Genomic DNA, 18,408 nt, shown 5'->3' on the forward strand with positions numbered 1-18,408 from the left:
TTTAAAAGTAACTGGACTTCTTTTGCAGGTTCTTAAAGATGTCAAACCTTCATTTAAGGGGCTTGTTCAGCTCTGAAGCCTCTTGTATGAAGATGAAACATTTTCTACACCCCTAAAACATCTTCTTCATACACAGTTATTGTTGTTTCGTGGCAGTTTGTGCAGGATTTCACTCTGATTGTCTACATGGAAGCACTTTATCATCATGCGGTTCTACCTTGAGCTAGAATTTCGTGGGTACTGCCGTTCACGCATATCCTAACAAAAGTACTACATATACAGTATTTGTATGTGTGTGTCATACCTTTGAAGGTTTCCTATCTGCCCAGGGACGGTGTGGAGACTGTTACAGGAGAGGTTGAGCTCAGTTAATGTGAGGATCTCACACACACATTCAGGAAACACACCCAGACGGTTGTGAGATAAGTTCAGGCTCTTCAGCTGGGAAAACCTGAAAAAACAGCAGATGGAATCTTTCATAATAACTACAAAAAAGGAATTTCTTGCTTTGTTTATCACATTTGTTGTGACATTTCATTGAGGTCATAATGCAGTAACAAGGAATGAAAAGCAGCATCACGATACCTGATGTGTATCCATTCACCATTTGAACACTATCATGTAGTACTGTTACAGTGCTGGAATAAGTTTGTAAAAGTGCATACAAAAACACAGAGCAAGTGTAGTTCTTAACAAAATAGCAATTAAATTCTGTGATTCAAACTAAGAGGCACATAAGATTTTGTTCCTGTTCAGTTCACATGGGTAACAGAAGATGAATGGCCACTGTGGTGAATTAACAGTAAAAATGCAGGAATCTGACAGCAATTGAGCAGCAATTCTTGAGCTTTAGGGTGAGAACTGTTCAGGTTACTCCCTTCAAATCCACTGTGGTACTTTAGAGTCATTGCTTATGCTTCATGTTATTAAGATGGTTAAAATGCAGAGGAAAATGGCAAAAAAGAAGAGTGCTCAGAATGAAAACGTATTAAAAATCTCCCCATTAGTGCCTTGATATTAACAGTTGATGCTACAACTCAATTTATAGGGATCAGTCATACATTGTTTACTACATTTAATGAAGATGATTTGACTAGTGTACTTTACACCTAAAGTCCCAGCTGTGTGTTCCAAATGAAAATGCATCTGCACGCATTAAAACTGCTGTGTATCTGCACATCTGTGACACAGGTCCAAGAGTCCAGGCTGTGATGAATGAAGTTCTGCTGCACAGTTACAGCTCTTCTATTAACTCCACCTTCCTCTGGGTGCTCAGGTGCTGTGAGCGTTGGCGGTGGCTGCCATGAGTCACAACACTTGTTATTCAGGTTTTCTTTTTCTGAATGTACGAATAAGGAGGAGGGAGCACCAGGAATCGAAAGGTTAAAGACAACTAATTAAAGACATTAATGTGCAAATCTTAGCAGAATTGGGCCCTTTTATAACGGCATGTATTCATTATTAACGCGGTGCACCCACACCCAGTTAACAAAGAATGCCTGAGGGACACGACAGGAGCTAAAGGAGGTGAAGATGATTAACATGTAAGAGCAATGCGTCTAATAATAAATGTTTATATAAGCTCAGCTCCCAGCGCAGAAGTGAACACGCAGCTAAATTCCTGTCCTGTGTAATGGGCATTAGAGTGAAGATGTACATTGTGTGCTTATATAAAGAGCCTCACAAATGTCATGTCACAGTGGAATACACAAACAGCTGAGTAGCTACAAAGTTGGTGAGCAAAAATACTATCATCGTAGCATTCATGGCTTATTTTTACATTGATAAAGCAGAGATTTACGACAAAGAAAGTCTTTGCACATCTGTTTGATTACAAGGGACACAAGCATTTCCACAAGTTTCAAAAAATAATCTGTTGAGGTTCCTTGTTCAGTTCCTAGGAATATGCACACACAAGATTGACTCGCCAATGTGACCTGTTGATTATGTTCACTTTTATAATGTATAAATTATTGCTGCATGGGGTTCAGGAAGCTTAGGTGCTCCCTGTATTTCTATATTATACTCTGGATGGTCTCCAGAAAATGTATTAAGATGATTTATTATTGATGTTAACCTTTCCTGTTTGCTATATTTAATGCTGTCTGCTTAACTTGTGTATTTTGCAACTGCAAGTCCATCTGCATATGCAACGTCTAACTTGTTTGAGAATGTGGGTTTCGGCTCAGTGGGGGTTTTAAGCATTCATACCTGATTATTTTACAAATTTTTGGGATATATATATATGTTTCTGACTTTCTGTATGTTACTGAAAGTTGCCATTTGGCGGAATAATGTTCTGTAATTTATAATTTCCCTCCAGTATGTCGGGGACGCCGATTGGTTGCGGAGTTACAGCCAGTCCTTATTTTGGATGACGTCTCTGAATGTCACAAATACATGTATTTTTGCAAGTTAGACAGTGTGCAAGAGTCTTTTTGAAACATTGTTAAAGCATGAATAGCAATGACTAGAAATTATGGTCCAATTAAAAAAAAAGTATACTAAAGCACCGACTTAATGAACAAATAATAAACATTTTGAGTCTTTATTATTAAGCTCACTGTAGCAATATTTGCAGGACACCACTGCCAAGTTTAACTGGTCTGACTGATGACAGTAGCAGCTTTATTTTAAAGATCTGGGTGTCTATATAATATGCTCCACTGGACGGCCAGAGTACAGAAGCAGAAGAGCACCTGAAACGTCACTTTACTGGTTTATTGTTTGTATAACGTGGGTGTGATTACCTGGGGAGGTTGAGCAGACCTCCAGGTCCCTGCAGGCTCATGAAGTTGTGTCGCAGGTTGAGGTGGGTGATATCCTGACTGTAAAACAGATATTCAGGCACCGTTTCCAGACTGTAGCAGGACAGATCCACCAGACTCACCGTCTGAGACACCACCTATACACACACACACACACACACACACACACAGGTACACACAACACACACGCAGCGAGTTTAGAACAGGAGCCATAAGTGCTCAGAGTTAGTGCTTCTATTTTCTGTTTGGCTTGAGAGTATCACAACTTCCATATCACACCACAAAACTCAGAGCAAACATGACACCGGACTAAACTCTGTCAACTTCTATTGGGCTGCTTGTAGCTACAACACACAAAGTGTTAGAATCACTTTAAAGATGCACAACATAGAATCAGTGAGGTCGAGGAATGAGACACAAGCTTTACTTATGATACTGGGAGCAGGGATGGAAAAATCAAATGTAGGCAATAGGGCTGCACGATACATTGTTTCAGCATCGGCATCACAATGTGAGTGTGTTTCACTCACATCACAGGAGGAGGGATGTGAAGTAAAGCAAGTTAACTTTATGTTCCAACATTTTTCTGCCTGATACAAAAAGAAAACCTGCAAGGTTTTCATTTTACATGACAAATCTACAAGAAAAATCTGTCTTATAGAACATAATTTACTCCAATGGAGGGCTTCATGGATGCACAGTTTTATAAACTTAATTTAAATGAGACACGGAGCTTGTCGATTGCCGTGTACATAACAAAATTGGAAGCATAACCAAATGGAAGATTTGGTGCAACAATAACTGTATGAAAGTATTTTGATGTTGACCCAAAAACAGGTACTCTGTTAGCAGCTAATGTGTTTGACTATTTAAATCTGCATCACAAAGCTCTCTATGACAAGTACAAAGTTAGATCTAAGTAACATACGCAGTTAAAAACTATTTTTCCAGTCTTACACCAGATGAGAAATGTTCCAAATGGCAAACAGAAGTTACTTATACAACTTCTCACCTCACAAATGACATGATACCAATTAACAACAGAGTTACTAAAGAGGCTTTTAAAAACATGATCCACATTGCAGACCTTTATTTCTTCAAGTTGTAATCCCAGAGCTGTATGGAAAATGCAAGGCAGAAGCTGAAAGAGCGCTTTTATAGGTGGAATACTGTGCAGCTACTGTGGAGTCTTACAATGCAGTGAACATGACGAAGCAAAGAACAAGTTTTGCTCTGGCCAGACTCCAGCTTGCATTTGGTAAGTTATACCCATGTTGTATTCACTAATCTGTTCAACTAAACAGCTTGTCCTCTAATACATCAGTTTTCCTCAGTTTAAACAATTTCATATATCTTAGTTTTATAAACAATTTAATGCTAAAGGCACACTAATGTCAAATTGAAGGGCATGGTGCTAATGAGGCTGAGGAAAGATGAATGATAAAGACTGATAGATTGATAGCCTGAGCTCTGGATGCCAGAACTGATATTCTATGCCATTAATAGGAATTTATAATTACCCCTGGAAGCTGGCTTTTTACAAAACCACCCAAAATCACCTTAGAATTATTAATTGTTTCCAAACGGAGCCATTCAAGACATCCGACAAAACAAAATCTCGCAATGTCCCAGCAGGCAAAAAATACAAAAGTTTACTATGCTATAAATTGAAAATCTTGGAAAGGATGATGTGAAGTAGACAGAAAAATAAATCAGATAAGGAGTACAACCAATAAAACACAAGTAAACAGAAGACGTACAGGGAACTGATTCTTTTTAGAAGTTGTGCAATAGCGGGAGAAATTCCTAAAACTAGCTCCAGTTAATTGTAGCACACACAATGGATTTATTTAACATCTAAACATTGGCTTTGCTATTAATATACACATCTGCCTCTTCTCTTTAGCTCAAGTGGCCTCGATAGCTTCACGATACTGAAATAAAAATGGATTTCAACGATTTCAGTGTCTACACCAACCTACGTACGTAACAGAGGCAACAAGCATTCTCCCTTGAATCATTAAGTTCAGACACTAAAACACCTTTTTTTGGCACAAGAATTATAAGAGTCTTTGATCAACACAGTCAGGCAGCAAACATTCTCCAACCCTGAAAACACGATCAGGCTCTTTTTTTTTACAGCTTGCAGAGAAAGATATTACACAAATAGCAAGCCGTCTTGTCAAGAATATACACACATCCAAAAATGTTATCTACTGGGGAAGCGCGTAATATTTCAAATGCTCTCTGACTTTTTTTTTTGCAATCAATTCCCCCTCAAGGATCAATAAACTATTTCTGATTCTGATGATTCCAAGTATTGACAGAATACAGTTTAACATCAACCAATTACAGTCTCATTTTATCGAACAAGTGCAGCTACGGATTGAGATGCCGGTTTATTAGCTGAATCTAAAAATGAAGTAGTTCAGTACAACAGACCTGCATAAATCCAACCACCATGAGGATCATAGCGTTTCATTTCAAACTGTAATGCAGTTTTTCCACACAAAACTAATATATGTGGGTGTCAAGGAGTGACCGGCTGCATCTACACTTGTAATTTTTTTTCTAATAATACAGTTCAAATCTCAGTCTGCTGTCGCTGCTGAGAATTTGTTCCACTTTTTTTCCTCTCAGTATCGCATCTGCGCTGACCTCCATCGTCTCAGAGATGATTGTTTACGGGCGAGTCATCAGTGCGGGCGACGCAGCAGCACTCGTCTAGTCTAGTCTGAGGGCCGTCTCCTCCATTAACTACAGGGCTGCACACTGTGCACCAACCCAGAAAATGGGACGGCTGCTCAGCAGAGCATGACATCACGTCACTGCATTTAGAGACGACAAAGACAAAAAAACTTCTCATCTCCCACAAAACAACTCATCTGGCAGCCACATCAAAGACGCAACTGCTCTTTAAAGGGAGTGCATAAGTGATGTGAGAGGCAGCGATGGAAACGGAGGGTTACAGAGAAATTAGGACAGATTTGCTGTTTTAGATGATTCGCTTTGTAATTGAATATTGTGACAGTGAAACATTGGGAAGAAATGGAATTTTATTCTCAGTGCTCAGTCAACAAATCAGAAAAGTTCCATCAGAGATGAGCAACCCAGGGAATCTGTAGCGTGGTAAACAAACTTAACCAACATGCTAACTACTAAAACAGGTAATCTGTCTTCTTATAACATTACCTCAAGAATGATGATTCCACATTTCCTTCTTACACCCCGAGGAGGGTATCATTATTCTAGATTGAGAGAGTCTAAATATTGAGCGTCATCCAGGAAAATTAATTTCATTTTAGCCGTCATGTCATGCCGTTTGCACATAAAAAAAACCCATAATAAATAACAAACATTTGTCACTGGCAGGAGATACTGTAGCTGGTGGTTACTTAATAACCAGTGTCAGCAAAAGCAAAATTAGAATGTAATTAATTTTCCATTCAAACTGCTTTTATTTCAAAATGACATAAGAACATAAATAACATTTTTGCATGGCTGTCATGAGCTGTTTTTGAGAAAATGCTTTATTTAGCAGCGACTGTGTTCTGGTGAACGCTATTTCTTTTTCTCGGGCAATATTAAAATGCACATTTCCTCTTATTTGTAGCAATCTATATCAATTGCTGATATTAATCTACCAGATACTTTATACTTTCTGAGTTCCTACAAATACAAATGTTGATATTGTGCTCTATTATGTATCGCTGCACTTCGGTATTCATTCTCATCCTGCATGCTCACTTTGCAAGTACAAAGGCCCTTACACACGCACACGCACGCACACACACGCACGCACACACACACGCACACACACGCACGCACACGCACACACACTTGCAATTTATGCAGTGGAGCATAAATACTGGCCCAAATCCACCAAAAACCATCATCAGTCACCATCCACCGTCTCCATAGAAACCTCTAGGCCAAGTCTCAGTCTAAACAGAGAGTGCTAACAGGCTACTCTAACCCAGTAATCCATACCACCGTGCTAGAGAGAGATCCTGGACTGAGCATGAATCTGCAACTAATTGGATTTTCTTTTTTTTCTGTTGGCTTTCTCCTTCCATGGTTAATTGTATGCTGGCTCTGCCTCAGTGGAGGCTCTCACAGAGGCAGTTCAGCTCCAGGAAGGAGCTGCGGCACAACAGCCATTAATTAGGATATTAGAGACAAAGCGAGCTGAGCAGAACGGAAACAATGAATTTTTTGAAGAACAGCTGTGAAGAACTGGCAGGAAGCTCGACAAATAGAGACACACAAATACAAAGATGCTGTATGTTTGGGTCGTTTAGCATCATCTAATCCACAGTGACTTTTAATAAAAGGCTCTACTGGTGAAAGTCAAACAGAAAAACCCAGATTAGATGTGTTCTCTAACTGAAGCAATGAAGATCTGAATATATGAATATAAGAATATGTCTGCTGTTCCATTAACTCCGACCAGACAGTTCAAGAGGTGAATGTAGACCCAACAATCAAATCTTCAATTTAAGCACAACACCAGAGGGACCAACTGGAAACAAACAGACCATAATGACACACGCTTTTTGCCTTTTGCTTACTTTCGATGCCTGCCGATGCCACCGCTGGTAGTCTGCCAGTGTGTCAAAGTTGACAAAGTACGTCTGGGCCTGCGATCCGGCAGAACTGAACATCAGACAGTGCTGCCTTCGCTTCACCTCCTCCACCTCAATAGAGAAAGAGAATAAGTGCAAGAATAAGTCATTTTACTCTCATTTTAACCCAGATGTGTATCAAAGATTGTACTCAGTATTTATTTTGTGACGTGATGTTATGTGCTAACATTGCATCTGTCTGACTGTACTTCAGTGATTCTCAGTTCTGACATTTGCTAAAAGACCCCTTAATGAAACTGTCCACGCTGTTCACTTCAGTGGTGTGGCAAATTTCGCACTTTTGTAATACTGATGGACTCACAATGGGCAGCTGATAAGAAATATTAACAATTTTTTGTCCATTTCACTTTTGATTGTTAGATTGTATTTATTCTTTTGGCATACAATTTGGCAAAGATGTATATTTTTTTCATATTTGGCTCATGAAGCATTATTTGTTGTTGTTTTTTCTGCTGTACTATAGAGCACTGCAGGCCAATGAAGAAAATGTTTACACCTCAAATGGTTTGGGGGCGTTGGTTGGGATGTCACAGTGTGGTGTGTATCAAAAAAATGTGTTGTGTTTCTGTGCGTGTTTGTGTTTCTGTAAAATAATAATGCATCAGAATCAATGTTGGTGTAAATCCCAGACACATCCCAGTCTGTAATAATCCAAAAAAAAAGAATTTTTGTCACATTTTGGCACTTATTTTATAGAAAACATTTTTTTCAGTGTTTTCTTTTTTTTAAAAAATAAAAATCAACAATGACATAATATAAATAAACTACCACTGAATGGGTTAAAAGTGTAAAAATTACAGAATATTTAGTAATTATGCTTGGGACTGATGTAGATTGAAAGAGATGGTCATTGAAAGTGAAAAACAGTATTAATATAGAATGTTCTTCTGACATTGAATTTGATGTGGACATTTTTTGCTTAAGGAACTAGTGGAACTTTTTTTAAATTAACGCCAAAGGGTTAAAATGGATGCAGCAGAAGAAGAGATTTTGTAATTTTTATTCCACACATTTGTCTTCCTTGTCAAATCCTGTTGCCTGCATTTCCCACAATGCAACTCGGACAGTTCAGCCGGATATTTGGAGGTGATATATTAAAGCCTCAAGCAGAACTGAGGAGTGTGAGGTTTGGTGAACTCACTCCCCACTCACTGATTAGTTTTCAATTTAAACTTGTGGTCTTCAGGTCCATCCAACACTGACCTAAATAACATCTCTTGAAGAAACTTTGCATCTTTTCTACGCATCTTATGTCAAGTCCAGCGTATACATGTTTTCATTCCAACACCAAGCTTACTTTAACAGTTACAATACTTTTGAGGTCACAGTTCCGCATGTACAGTAGTGCGTCATCTCTTGAACCTCATCCAGCTGTTCATCCCAGCTGTGTTGTTGCAGAGTATCTCCACTCGGGCCTGGAGCTCGGCCTCCACCCCGGGGACAGCGAAAGGTTAACACCCTTTCAGAAAGCCTGATCACCCAACGCTGATCTCTCACCTTCCCCCCCACCAGCGGCAGGATGTGCATCTTCCCAGTCAGGCTGTCTTTGACGGAGGCCACGATTAAACACGTCCCGCAGAGGATGACCTGTCGCTCCGCCCACTTGTGCAGCTGCGTCTTGCCCTTCCTGACGCTGAACACACCTTTCAACAAGGTCCGCTCCTGCTGGTCTGCGTTCACCGGACGCTCTGGAAGGAAAATCCCACATGCAGAGGTTAGAGCAGATCTACAGGCATCGATCTCATCCACGCAAACCCCCACCGCTGCTGCGATAAACAAACTCAGCTAATTACTAGCAAATGCTCTGCAGTTACACACCAGACCAGAAGTTTCCAGAAGATGAAGTCATATAGAGGTCATAATGATATCACCTATAGATGAGTGGACTCCTTCGTGCAGTGATTCCTGGAAGTGGTCTTACATCAGATCTTAGGATGGACACGGCCCTCTTATCTCATATACTGTACATCTGGGTCGATCTAACAGAAAAATAATACATTTGATCTCACCGTGAAGGGAAGAGAGTTCATCTTTTATCCGCCATTATTAAAACTTTATTAGATTAAAGCCACATCAGAGCTCTGCTGTTCAACCCAATTGAGCAAGTTTCCCTGTTTTCTGTCTGCTGCTGTCCTAAGCTAGAAGAAGCCTCACTCATATTGATGAATGAGTCAGGGTTTTGTCACATTTAACTTCACTCTGTTCAATTTAATTATGCCAACGTGCACAGCATGAAGCCACTGCTGAAGGACGCATCAGACAGTAGTTCTGCTGTCTCTGCCAGGCTTCAAGTACACTCAGGTTAATGGCAGGTCAAATAAGCACAGAGGAGACACTGTCTCAGCCTCCTGTCCTCTGCTGTTAAATTTTCCTCAGACCAGCTTATGCTGCCTCCCACTCAGAGGCTCTCACTGGCAATCTGCTCTCTCTCTCTCTCTCTCTCCTTCTTTCTGTCTAACTTGTGCTTTCTCTCCACCTCCCCTTTCACTTCACAAGGGCATCCAAATAAATGAAAGCCTCCTCATGTTTTTCTTTGCCAAGGAAACTTATAATGAACAAGCCAAGTTCTTCTGATAGCAAATTGGCTGCCTGGCGGATCAATAGCAGTCCCTGATCCCTGGGTGTCCCCTCACTTGGGAGGAAAATTAAGACACAAAACCTCCCTTGGTCAATGTGGGGTAGAATTACAGAGCTTAAAAGGGGAAAACAGCTGGACTGTAGACCAGACCTTTTATTGCTAACAACAAAAATGTGTCTGCAGCAGGTAATTGTCAAGTGTCTCCTTTACCCATTCTTTCTTCTTTGTACAGCTTCAGATTAAAACTAGTAATTAAACAAAACAGTTGCCCACTGCAATGCACAAACCAACTCACTGCAAACTGACACAGACTGAGGCTCGCACTGGATTCACAGTCCATCACCAGAAACAAGATCAGTCCACACCTAGGTTTGCTACACTGTCAGGAGGCTACACTGTAAAAATAAAGATAAAAGTCACGTACAGAAATGTTACTAATCTGGTGAAAAATATGCTAAAAAAAAAAAACAAAAAAAAAACAGTGGAATACTATACCAAACAAAAACCATAAAGCCAGTGAAAATAACTGCAAATATCTGTAAAATATTGATAGTTTTTGTTCATTTTACAACAATAAAACGCTATAATTACAATAGTAAAAATACAGATTTCTGATGTGAATATTATTTACAGATAGGGCATGTTTTTTGTTGCTTGGGTTGTGGTTTTTTTTCTGTTTTTTTTTTTTTTACAGTCAATGTGTAAATGAATACCTTTTTCAGTGATTTGACTGTATTTTATATTATATTAAACAAGACAGAGACAGCAGTTTAAAAATGTTTTTTCTTTTTTTTCTTTAAAATTATGGCAAAAATCTGAAAAATGATGTAATTTTTGTTGATTTAAAAAAATTACAGTAAAAATTGTGTCATTTTATGGTTAAACATTGTAAAACAATAAATTGGAATTTTTGAAGATATTGATTTTTAACATCGACATTATTTAGTTTTTTGTTACTTTTATGGTCAATGTGTAAATTAATATTTTTTTAGGATTTTACAAGATCTTATCTTGAATTTCATTTTTTAAAAAGGCAAAAGTCTGTATAATAACAGTAAATCGTTCAAAAAATTACAGTATACATTTAACAGCACATGACCCGTCGGACGCTAACACAGCTTATTTTATATTTTCGGCTTATTTATATTGAAAGAAGAAATTCTTATACAGCCGAAGTGGTTTTATCTTAATTTTTAAACTACCAGCTATTTTCTTGTGTAGCACTGTCTGTCATTAAAACCATATTTTTCTCCGTGAAACTGATCATGTCACAGAGATATGAGCCAGAAAATCTATTATTTGTGCTTTTATATTAGCTTGCAATTTATAAGGCTCACAATCTCAAATATATAAATTATGTGTTAGAGCTACTGGTGAGAAATATGCATATAATATGTATACCAAAACATATCCATTCGTGGTGTGAGCATACAGGCATTCACACAGACTCATATTGCTCTTTACGCTTCATATCAATACAACCATCTGAGAATCATTGGCCTATTTACGCAACATCAAGCAAGTTCCAGCCATAAAGAGCCAACTTCAAAAACAAACACACATGCTTTGGTCTGCGGGGCGATTAGTTGCTAAGGAAACCTTGTCCACAAAATCAAAGTCCAATCTGAGTTGATAAACCTCCATCGTGTCTCCTGCAACCTCACGCTGCTCTGCCAAATCAATCCCATCCCACTGATGATGCTGACCCTTCCCAATGGCTCCAGAGGGGTTTACTGTCATGTTGTGCAGCTGTTTCCTCGAGAAGCAGAGCCACAGACGGCCTCCACTAAACTAATCATCAACTGGTGTCAAACGTTGTCCTGGGGGAAGCTGTCAAATCCCAGAGGCAGCGTGACGACTGACAGATAAGAGAGTCTGAAGGCACCACTTCTTATCTTCTCCTGTTCATCTCAAGTTGGGCTGCGAACTTCACCCAGTGAACTCAGCGGCATCTCACGTCACATGGTGTAACAGATGAACGACGAGGCCGCAACAGGTGAAACTTTCTGCTCCCTTATTACTGAAAAATAAAAACCATGAGTGAAGCAGATGGAAAGAGGGAGTGAAGAGAGAGGTGACAAAAGAGAAGAAAATGCTGAGATAAAAATGAAAGGTGTTATATAGGATGTGACTAGGTGGAGGGATCGAAAAAAATAGTAAAACTGAAGCCATGATAGATGTTTAAAGAAGACATAAATGGAGTAAGTGCTTGCATTCGTATCTGTTACTAGAATTATGGTCTAATAAAGCAATCAAATGGTTAAAAAGTTCCTTTAAGCATCATTAGTTAAATTAATTTGTTATTCCATAAGTTGGTTGACAAAAAAAATGAACAGAAACTTGTTTTTAAAATCATAAACACATCTTTACTCCTTGACTTTTAATTCAGTAGGAGGGTTGCCTTTCTGTTTTATTTTTAAAGTATTGTTGCTTTTGTTGTCTTTTAAACAGTTTTTTGTGCTTTCATTGTGTACTTTCTATGGTTTTTACCATTTTGATTGTAGCACATTTTGGGCAACTTTTTAAAAAATGTGTCTTATAAACAAAATTAACTTTACTTGACCTGACTTGAATATTTAAAATTGTGGTCTCCAAAAATAACTATGAACTTACTGTTTTGTTTTTTGTTTTGTTTTTTTTTTGCTTTTTAACTGTTGGTCAGACAAAACAAGATATTTATTTGTATTACCATGAGCTTGAGGAAATTAAGATAAACTCACACACTGAGCAAATAACTTGCTGATGAAAATTATTAATGCAGTCTTAAGCCAACGTCAAAAAATAGTATCAATGTATAATTCAGAACTGCTGAACTAGAGGACAGTATGAATCTAATTCACAATGAAAAAAAAGTGATGCATTTTTGGGATTTTTATTTATATGGCACATGTTCAGTAGTGTCCCTTGAATGCTACTTGGTTAATTTGAAAATAATTTCATTAAAGATATGTTATGGGGTCATGCAGCAACCTCCCAAGGTGAAACAAGAAGCCAAAAAAGTGACAAGAACTGCTGTTCCTTAAATGCCCACTTGAGGCTGACTGCAAAAACAACCCTCATGTTAAAATGCTCGACTTCACAGAGGAAATTAACATATTTACAGCCTGGTAGAAAAAAAACATTTTGGTCTCTAAAGGCAAACTTTCTGTTCATGACAACTGTACGACAGACAAATTGTTATAGAAGCCATCAATTTAAATTCTATTAATGCTTAAAGTTATGCATAATTTAAGGTGTGACTACTTTGAGTGACCTTGCATGTCCTGCCTCAGCTCCACCTCTTTGCTCTTTTTTTGGATTTACTGGTAGTAGACAGTGACAGGATGGAGTTACCACACTGAGCCTCGAAACTGCTGCTCAGGAGGGCGACACACAGACTTGTCCATCTTCAGTCAAACAGTAATAACCTCCTGTCATTTAGCAGAATGGCCTCTGGGCAAACTAAGTGGGTGCACATAATGTACGTCAGCAAGTTCATCATCGCTTTTCACATCTGTGCATTCAGTACTGAGAGACATTTAGCACCATTCTGACTTCAGCCAAAGTATCCGCTCTCCTGCAAACCTCTTAAGAGCAAATGAGCAACATAAAAAGCTTAATTTAAAATGATTCATCAGCACATGAAGGACAAGGACTCAAAACAAGTAAAGCGGCTGTTCTTTCTATTTCATGCTCAGAGGACAGACATTGTGCCGATTTTCATCTCTTTTGTGTCGTAGCTGTAGCCTGTAGTTTCTGGTCTTGGTAACATTGTTTTTAATTTTATATTTTTCTTTCACATATCAGATGATTTCAAGGCAACTGTCGAGCACTCAGCTGAATACAATACTCCCTGTATCCCAGGGCTTTTTTTATGTCTTGCTGAAGATTGCATAGATTGCATTAGCATGCAGTAGGGGGTCAGTGGAGGCGGAAACACGGTCTGATTTGACTCAGAACAGCAAGCTCTTTTTGGCAGCAAATTCAAATTCATCCCACCACCCAGATGCCTCCTCCTGGTGGTCTGCGCTTACCTCTACATGAAAAAAGAAAAAAAAAACTCCTCTTTAAACTTTGTGCAAGAATTGAACTTGCGATATCAAATACAGCAATCGCGTGCTGTGTGGAACAAAAATGAAAGACTCACAACTGAAAACTGCTTTTGAATACAGACGACATGAAAACAGAGCGTTAAAATGGTGGATACGTTTCAGCAGCCGTGAGCCATCTCGCTTGAAAACTCACCCTGAGTTGAGGATGAGAGACAGTCTGCAGGTTTAAAATAGGAAAGAGGAAATCCTAGGGAGAAACAGAACTCCATCACAGAACCAGCATATTACGAGGAGCTGGCAGGAAACCACCGAGCGCCTGCTCTCTGCAGAGCTCTGCTGCTCGGGGCAGTTCTGTGGGAACTCGGATCTGAATAGAATTACATTTTTCTCCTAAATCTGTCCGACTGCGTCTCTTCTATTTGTTCCTACAAACCAGCTCTTTCCCCTTCTACACCGTAACATAAAGAAAATGTAGATGTGCTTGATATGTGCTGTGATTTTAGTCTTTCTGCTCCTCTGGGATGAGATTGTTTAGATTTAGAGATAAACCACCCAGATGCACAGTTTCAGACACCAGTTCGCCGTCCATGTCATCACAGCTTACAACATCCACGATCCTCATTTAGATTTAATTTCCGCACCACTCCAAACAGTAAATTACAGCATTCACACTGCTCTCAGATGTCTTATTTCACTTTGCTCTGACCCTGCAGGCCCGACGTGAACCGTGCACAGCAGCTTCAGGTCTCTAAGCTGGAAGATGTAAGAGATCACCCAGGCAGAGGTGGAACACGGCCCAGGGGACGAGCGCCAGACTTTACAGCAGGCTTCATCTGGGCTGCAGCTGCATGGGCTGACTCAAAGAAGCCACTGGCCCTCAGGTCTCTGCGGTTGTTTTCACTGGGAGCGTTTTTTTATTAAGTCAGTATTTAGAAAATGTTTACTCCCTCGTCCCTGTTTGTTTTAATTTCATCTGTGCACACCGCAGCAGAAGGGTGTGTGTGGGGGGACGCAGGAGGGCGGAGAAGGTTTGAGACGACCTGAACAAATAAGACGATGATGGAGTTTAATGAGTTACCTGCTGCGTTGCACTTTGAAACCAAAACGAGGCTGTAAAACAAAAATGCAGCTCACATGACAACACACGGGCGACTGACAAATGTACACACACGCAAACGAGGCAATTTGCACAGCGACACATAAATCAAAAGCATGCCTTTGTATCTGCATGCACACCACTAACTTATTATAGCAAAGCAGTATCTATTTGTTCCTGCTGGTATCTACTGGCTGGAATATCTGTGAGCCAAAAGAGCAAATGTTGTCCTCCCCTTTTAATGATCTGGAGAGGCCACAACAATAATTAATAACAGGAAAACTCTGTCTATGGTCACTTCACCCAAAATCTTAAAAACAGATTTCCTGCTATGAACACTTTTCAGAAAGACAATTGCTTTGGCAGAAAAAATACAATAAAATGTGGTCTGCAGAATAATCAGAGTAACCAATTCAACAGTTGAGAGGAAAGACATGCTGGAACTGTAAATTCCTAAATGCTGTGAGCACCATAAAGGAACCTCCTTTGTGAATTTAGCCACATAGAACCAAAACTATCTGCCTTGCTAGATATACCTATAATCAGCTTTTCACCAGCAATATCCAGTGATACAGACTGTTAAATGTAGAGCTGGTATATTCATTCTAGCCTATCAGGTGCTTCTGTAGACTTCACTGATGGGTCACAGTTTCCCTCATCTGCTTAGTCAGATCATTACCTCCTGGCAACAGCTGCTAGGCAAACAAACACCTGGGAGAAAGGTCTCAGAACAAGGCTGTTGTTGTACGCTTCAACAACACACACACTAAAGCCAAAAACTGAGCTGCAGTGGCATAACTATATGACAGAAGATCTCCAGAGGTCATTTTCTCCTCTTGTGTTAATGTTGACACAACTCATCAAAAGAAACATGCAGACCATACAAGAAAAGGAAGACAATCACAGAACGTTGAATTTATCTGCAATGGAATGCTGGAATTTTTATGTTTACTATCTGAACTGCAGCATGGGAAAGGAGGCTGAACACACCGAGATCACTGAACTCTACTACAACCTGTACCAGTCCTACAGTCATCAAACGGCCACATCAAGCTGTCCTCTCGGTCTTAGCTGGGAACTTCAAGTGCCTGAAATCCAGCCCTGCCTGGTGTCCCTGGTCCTCTTTTCCCATGAGTTGACAAAAGGAGGCAGGAAGTCTCCAAGGGGCCTGGCTAGACTCTAGACTCAGTGTGGCCTGACTACTGATAGTAGCCAAGATCTGACCAGCTCTCATGTTGGCAAGAAGCAAACAACAGTTGGCCACTGGACGCTATAAGGCTGGAGGCCCCAGGGAGTTTGGGATCTGTCCGCTTAAGCAAATAAACCCCAGTTATAGTAGGAGTATAAGAGTCTAGCAGAAGTCAGAGAAACAAAACAGAATGTAAAGGCTGCTTACGACTCCAATTCTGCTCTGAGTGATGATTAATGAGACTTGATCGTGTTCACTTTTTGATGACAGACGAAACAGGACAGAACATTGTATTATTAATCACTGTGTTGCATTTTTTACAACAAATCTGAATGAATCTTCCTCTTTCACATGTTTAACAAAGAAATGCAATCTGCTGCACAGTGTTTATAGTCAGTCTCCTCATGTGTCATTAGTCAACCACAGAGTTTCAACACAAAGCTGATGAGATTTAAGTTTAGCGTTTGTTTTTTTTTTTTTTTTTTAAGTCGGTATACCAGCGCTGCATTTCAGTGCATGGACGACTGCAGACTTTCAAAGGGAGGAAGAACATGTGATGCCTTTAGATGCTGTGGTTTCCTCAGTCTTCCTCTTTTTGTGGCAGAGCACTAAGTGAGCAATTCTAACCCCAAACATACAGAGTTCCACTGACTCAGCAGGAACATCAGCTGGTTTATCAAGTGGAAATGCATTACAGAACAATGTTCACTACCTACCCTTCATGGCAAAACCCTTAACTGCTGCTGCTGCTGCTGTAGCACTGCACAGACTCAGAGCCAGAGATGTCTGCAAGTTTATGGGAGCTGCATTTAGACACGTTCAGGTACACAAATTTGCCACTGGTTTCTCTGGAGTCACATCCATTCTGGTATTGCATTAATCACACTGACACAGGGACGCTTAGTCACTCCAGTCCTGGGGTCAATGAAGCGTGCAACACCAGCGGATGAAGGATGGTCAGTCAGCCATCATGTGAGGACTGTGTGTGTTAATGGGATCCCAGACTAGTGAATACTACACACTCTGAGATCCTCTAACAACTGCCTTCGCTTTATCGTGAGCTACATACTCAATGAAAACGCACAGACTTTTAACACGTGCACAAGATCAAAAGAGGATGTGATGGAACCATTTTGGAATGCTTGACCTGCTGCAGTCTGTTTTGGGGCCTTCATGGTCCGTTTTCAGAGGAAACGCTTCCAGAGCTCATTCAGCCGCAGCAGACAGTGAAAATTGGGGATGATGGCCCCTGTGGTTGAGTACTTACCACTGTAGAAACGGATCAAACAGCTGAGGTCTGAGTTGGCGGCTTCCTGCTGCACTCGCACAGGGTCTGTGTAGCCCATAGATGCCAGGTAGTCATACACCATCTGGAGAGGACGCTCAGAGGAGTCCAGCCTCCTGCAGGACCAAAGACAAGGACAGACCGTGTCATAAGACACCAATTAGACACCAACTCGCCGTCAAATAAATCCGATAGAATCCGACCAACCAGACTCAACAAAGTGCAGCAAGAAATCAACGATCTCAAAGCAGCTTCCCACCCATGAATGCTACCGGCTGTGTTAAATGGGGCACCTGGCCATGCTGAAAACACTGCTGCCAGGAATAGTACCACAATCAATGTGTTAGTAGTTCTGGAACAAACTGGAGTTTGACCAAAACAAAATAACTGGGATACTGGCACAGAATCTCAATGGTGTCATGCTACACAAATATAGATACATGCACAACAATGGTAATATAGCAGTACCACTTCAGAAGTCTCATAATGCTGGAGAGTAGCCATTCCAAACTTTTCTACGTGGAAAAACTGCAATCCCCTCATATCATAAATTTGTTTAACTATGTAATTGAATAAATGTTGCTCTGACTGTGGACTTAAGCTAATCCGACAAAATCATCTCAGTCCTGTAAAGACAGTGATCAGTAGCACCGAACATCGAACAATGAACAATGAAAAGTCTTGAAAGCACAACAGTTAGCATAAATCACACTTTCCCTTTCAAACTGACTAGCTGAAGATGGTCAAAACACAGGCTGAGGTTAACCCATGCTCGCTTATCTAATCACTTCTGATAATAGTCTGAGCCATAAACT

At 40.1% G+C, this 18,408-nt stretch overlaps 1 protein-coding gene across 2 annotated transcripts in view; it reads right to left on the reverse strand.

Moving 5' to 3' along the window:
- The window catches only part of phlpp2 (PH domain and leucine rich repeat protein phosphatase 2), a 49,514-nt gene that overhangs the window by 24,007 nt on the left and 7,099 nt on the right, over nt 1-18,408 (reverse strand). For both annotated transcript variants that reach the window (XM_023266691.3, XM_023266690.3), the window contains exons 3-7: nt 17,576-17,709; nt 8,912-9,102; nt 7,340-7,465; nt 2,751-2,905; nt 305-451 (exon numbers count right to left, since the gene is read on the reverse strand). In XM_023266691.3, coding sequence (XP_023122459.2) covers nt 305-451; nt 2,751-2,905; nt 7,340-7,465; nt 8,912-9,102; nt 17,576-17,709 — 753 coding nt within the window. The remainder of the gene's footprint in view (nt 1-304; nt 452-2,750; nt 2,906-7,339; nt 7,466-8,911; nt 9,103-17,575; nt 17,710-18,408) is intronic.

Source organism: Amphiprion ocellaris, chromosome 1 (assembly GCF_022539595.1).
Source record: "Amphiprion ocellaris isolate individual 3 ecotype Okinawa chromosome 1, ASM2253959v1, whole genome shotgun sequence".
Lineage (NCBI taxonomy): Eukaryota > Metazoa > Chordata > Actinopteri > Pomacentridae > Amphiprion > Amphiprion ocellaris.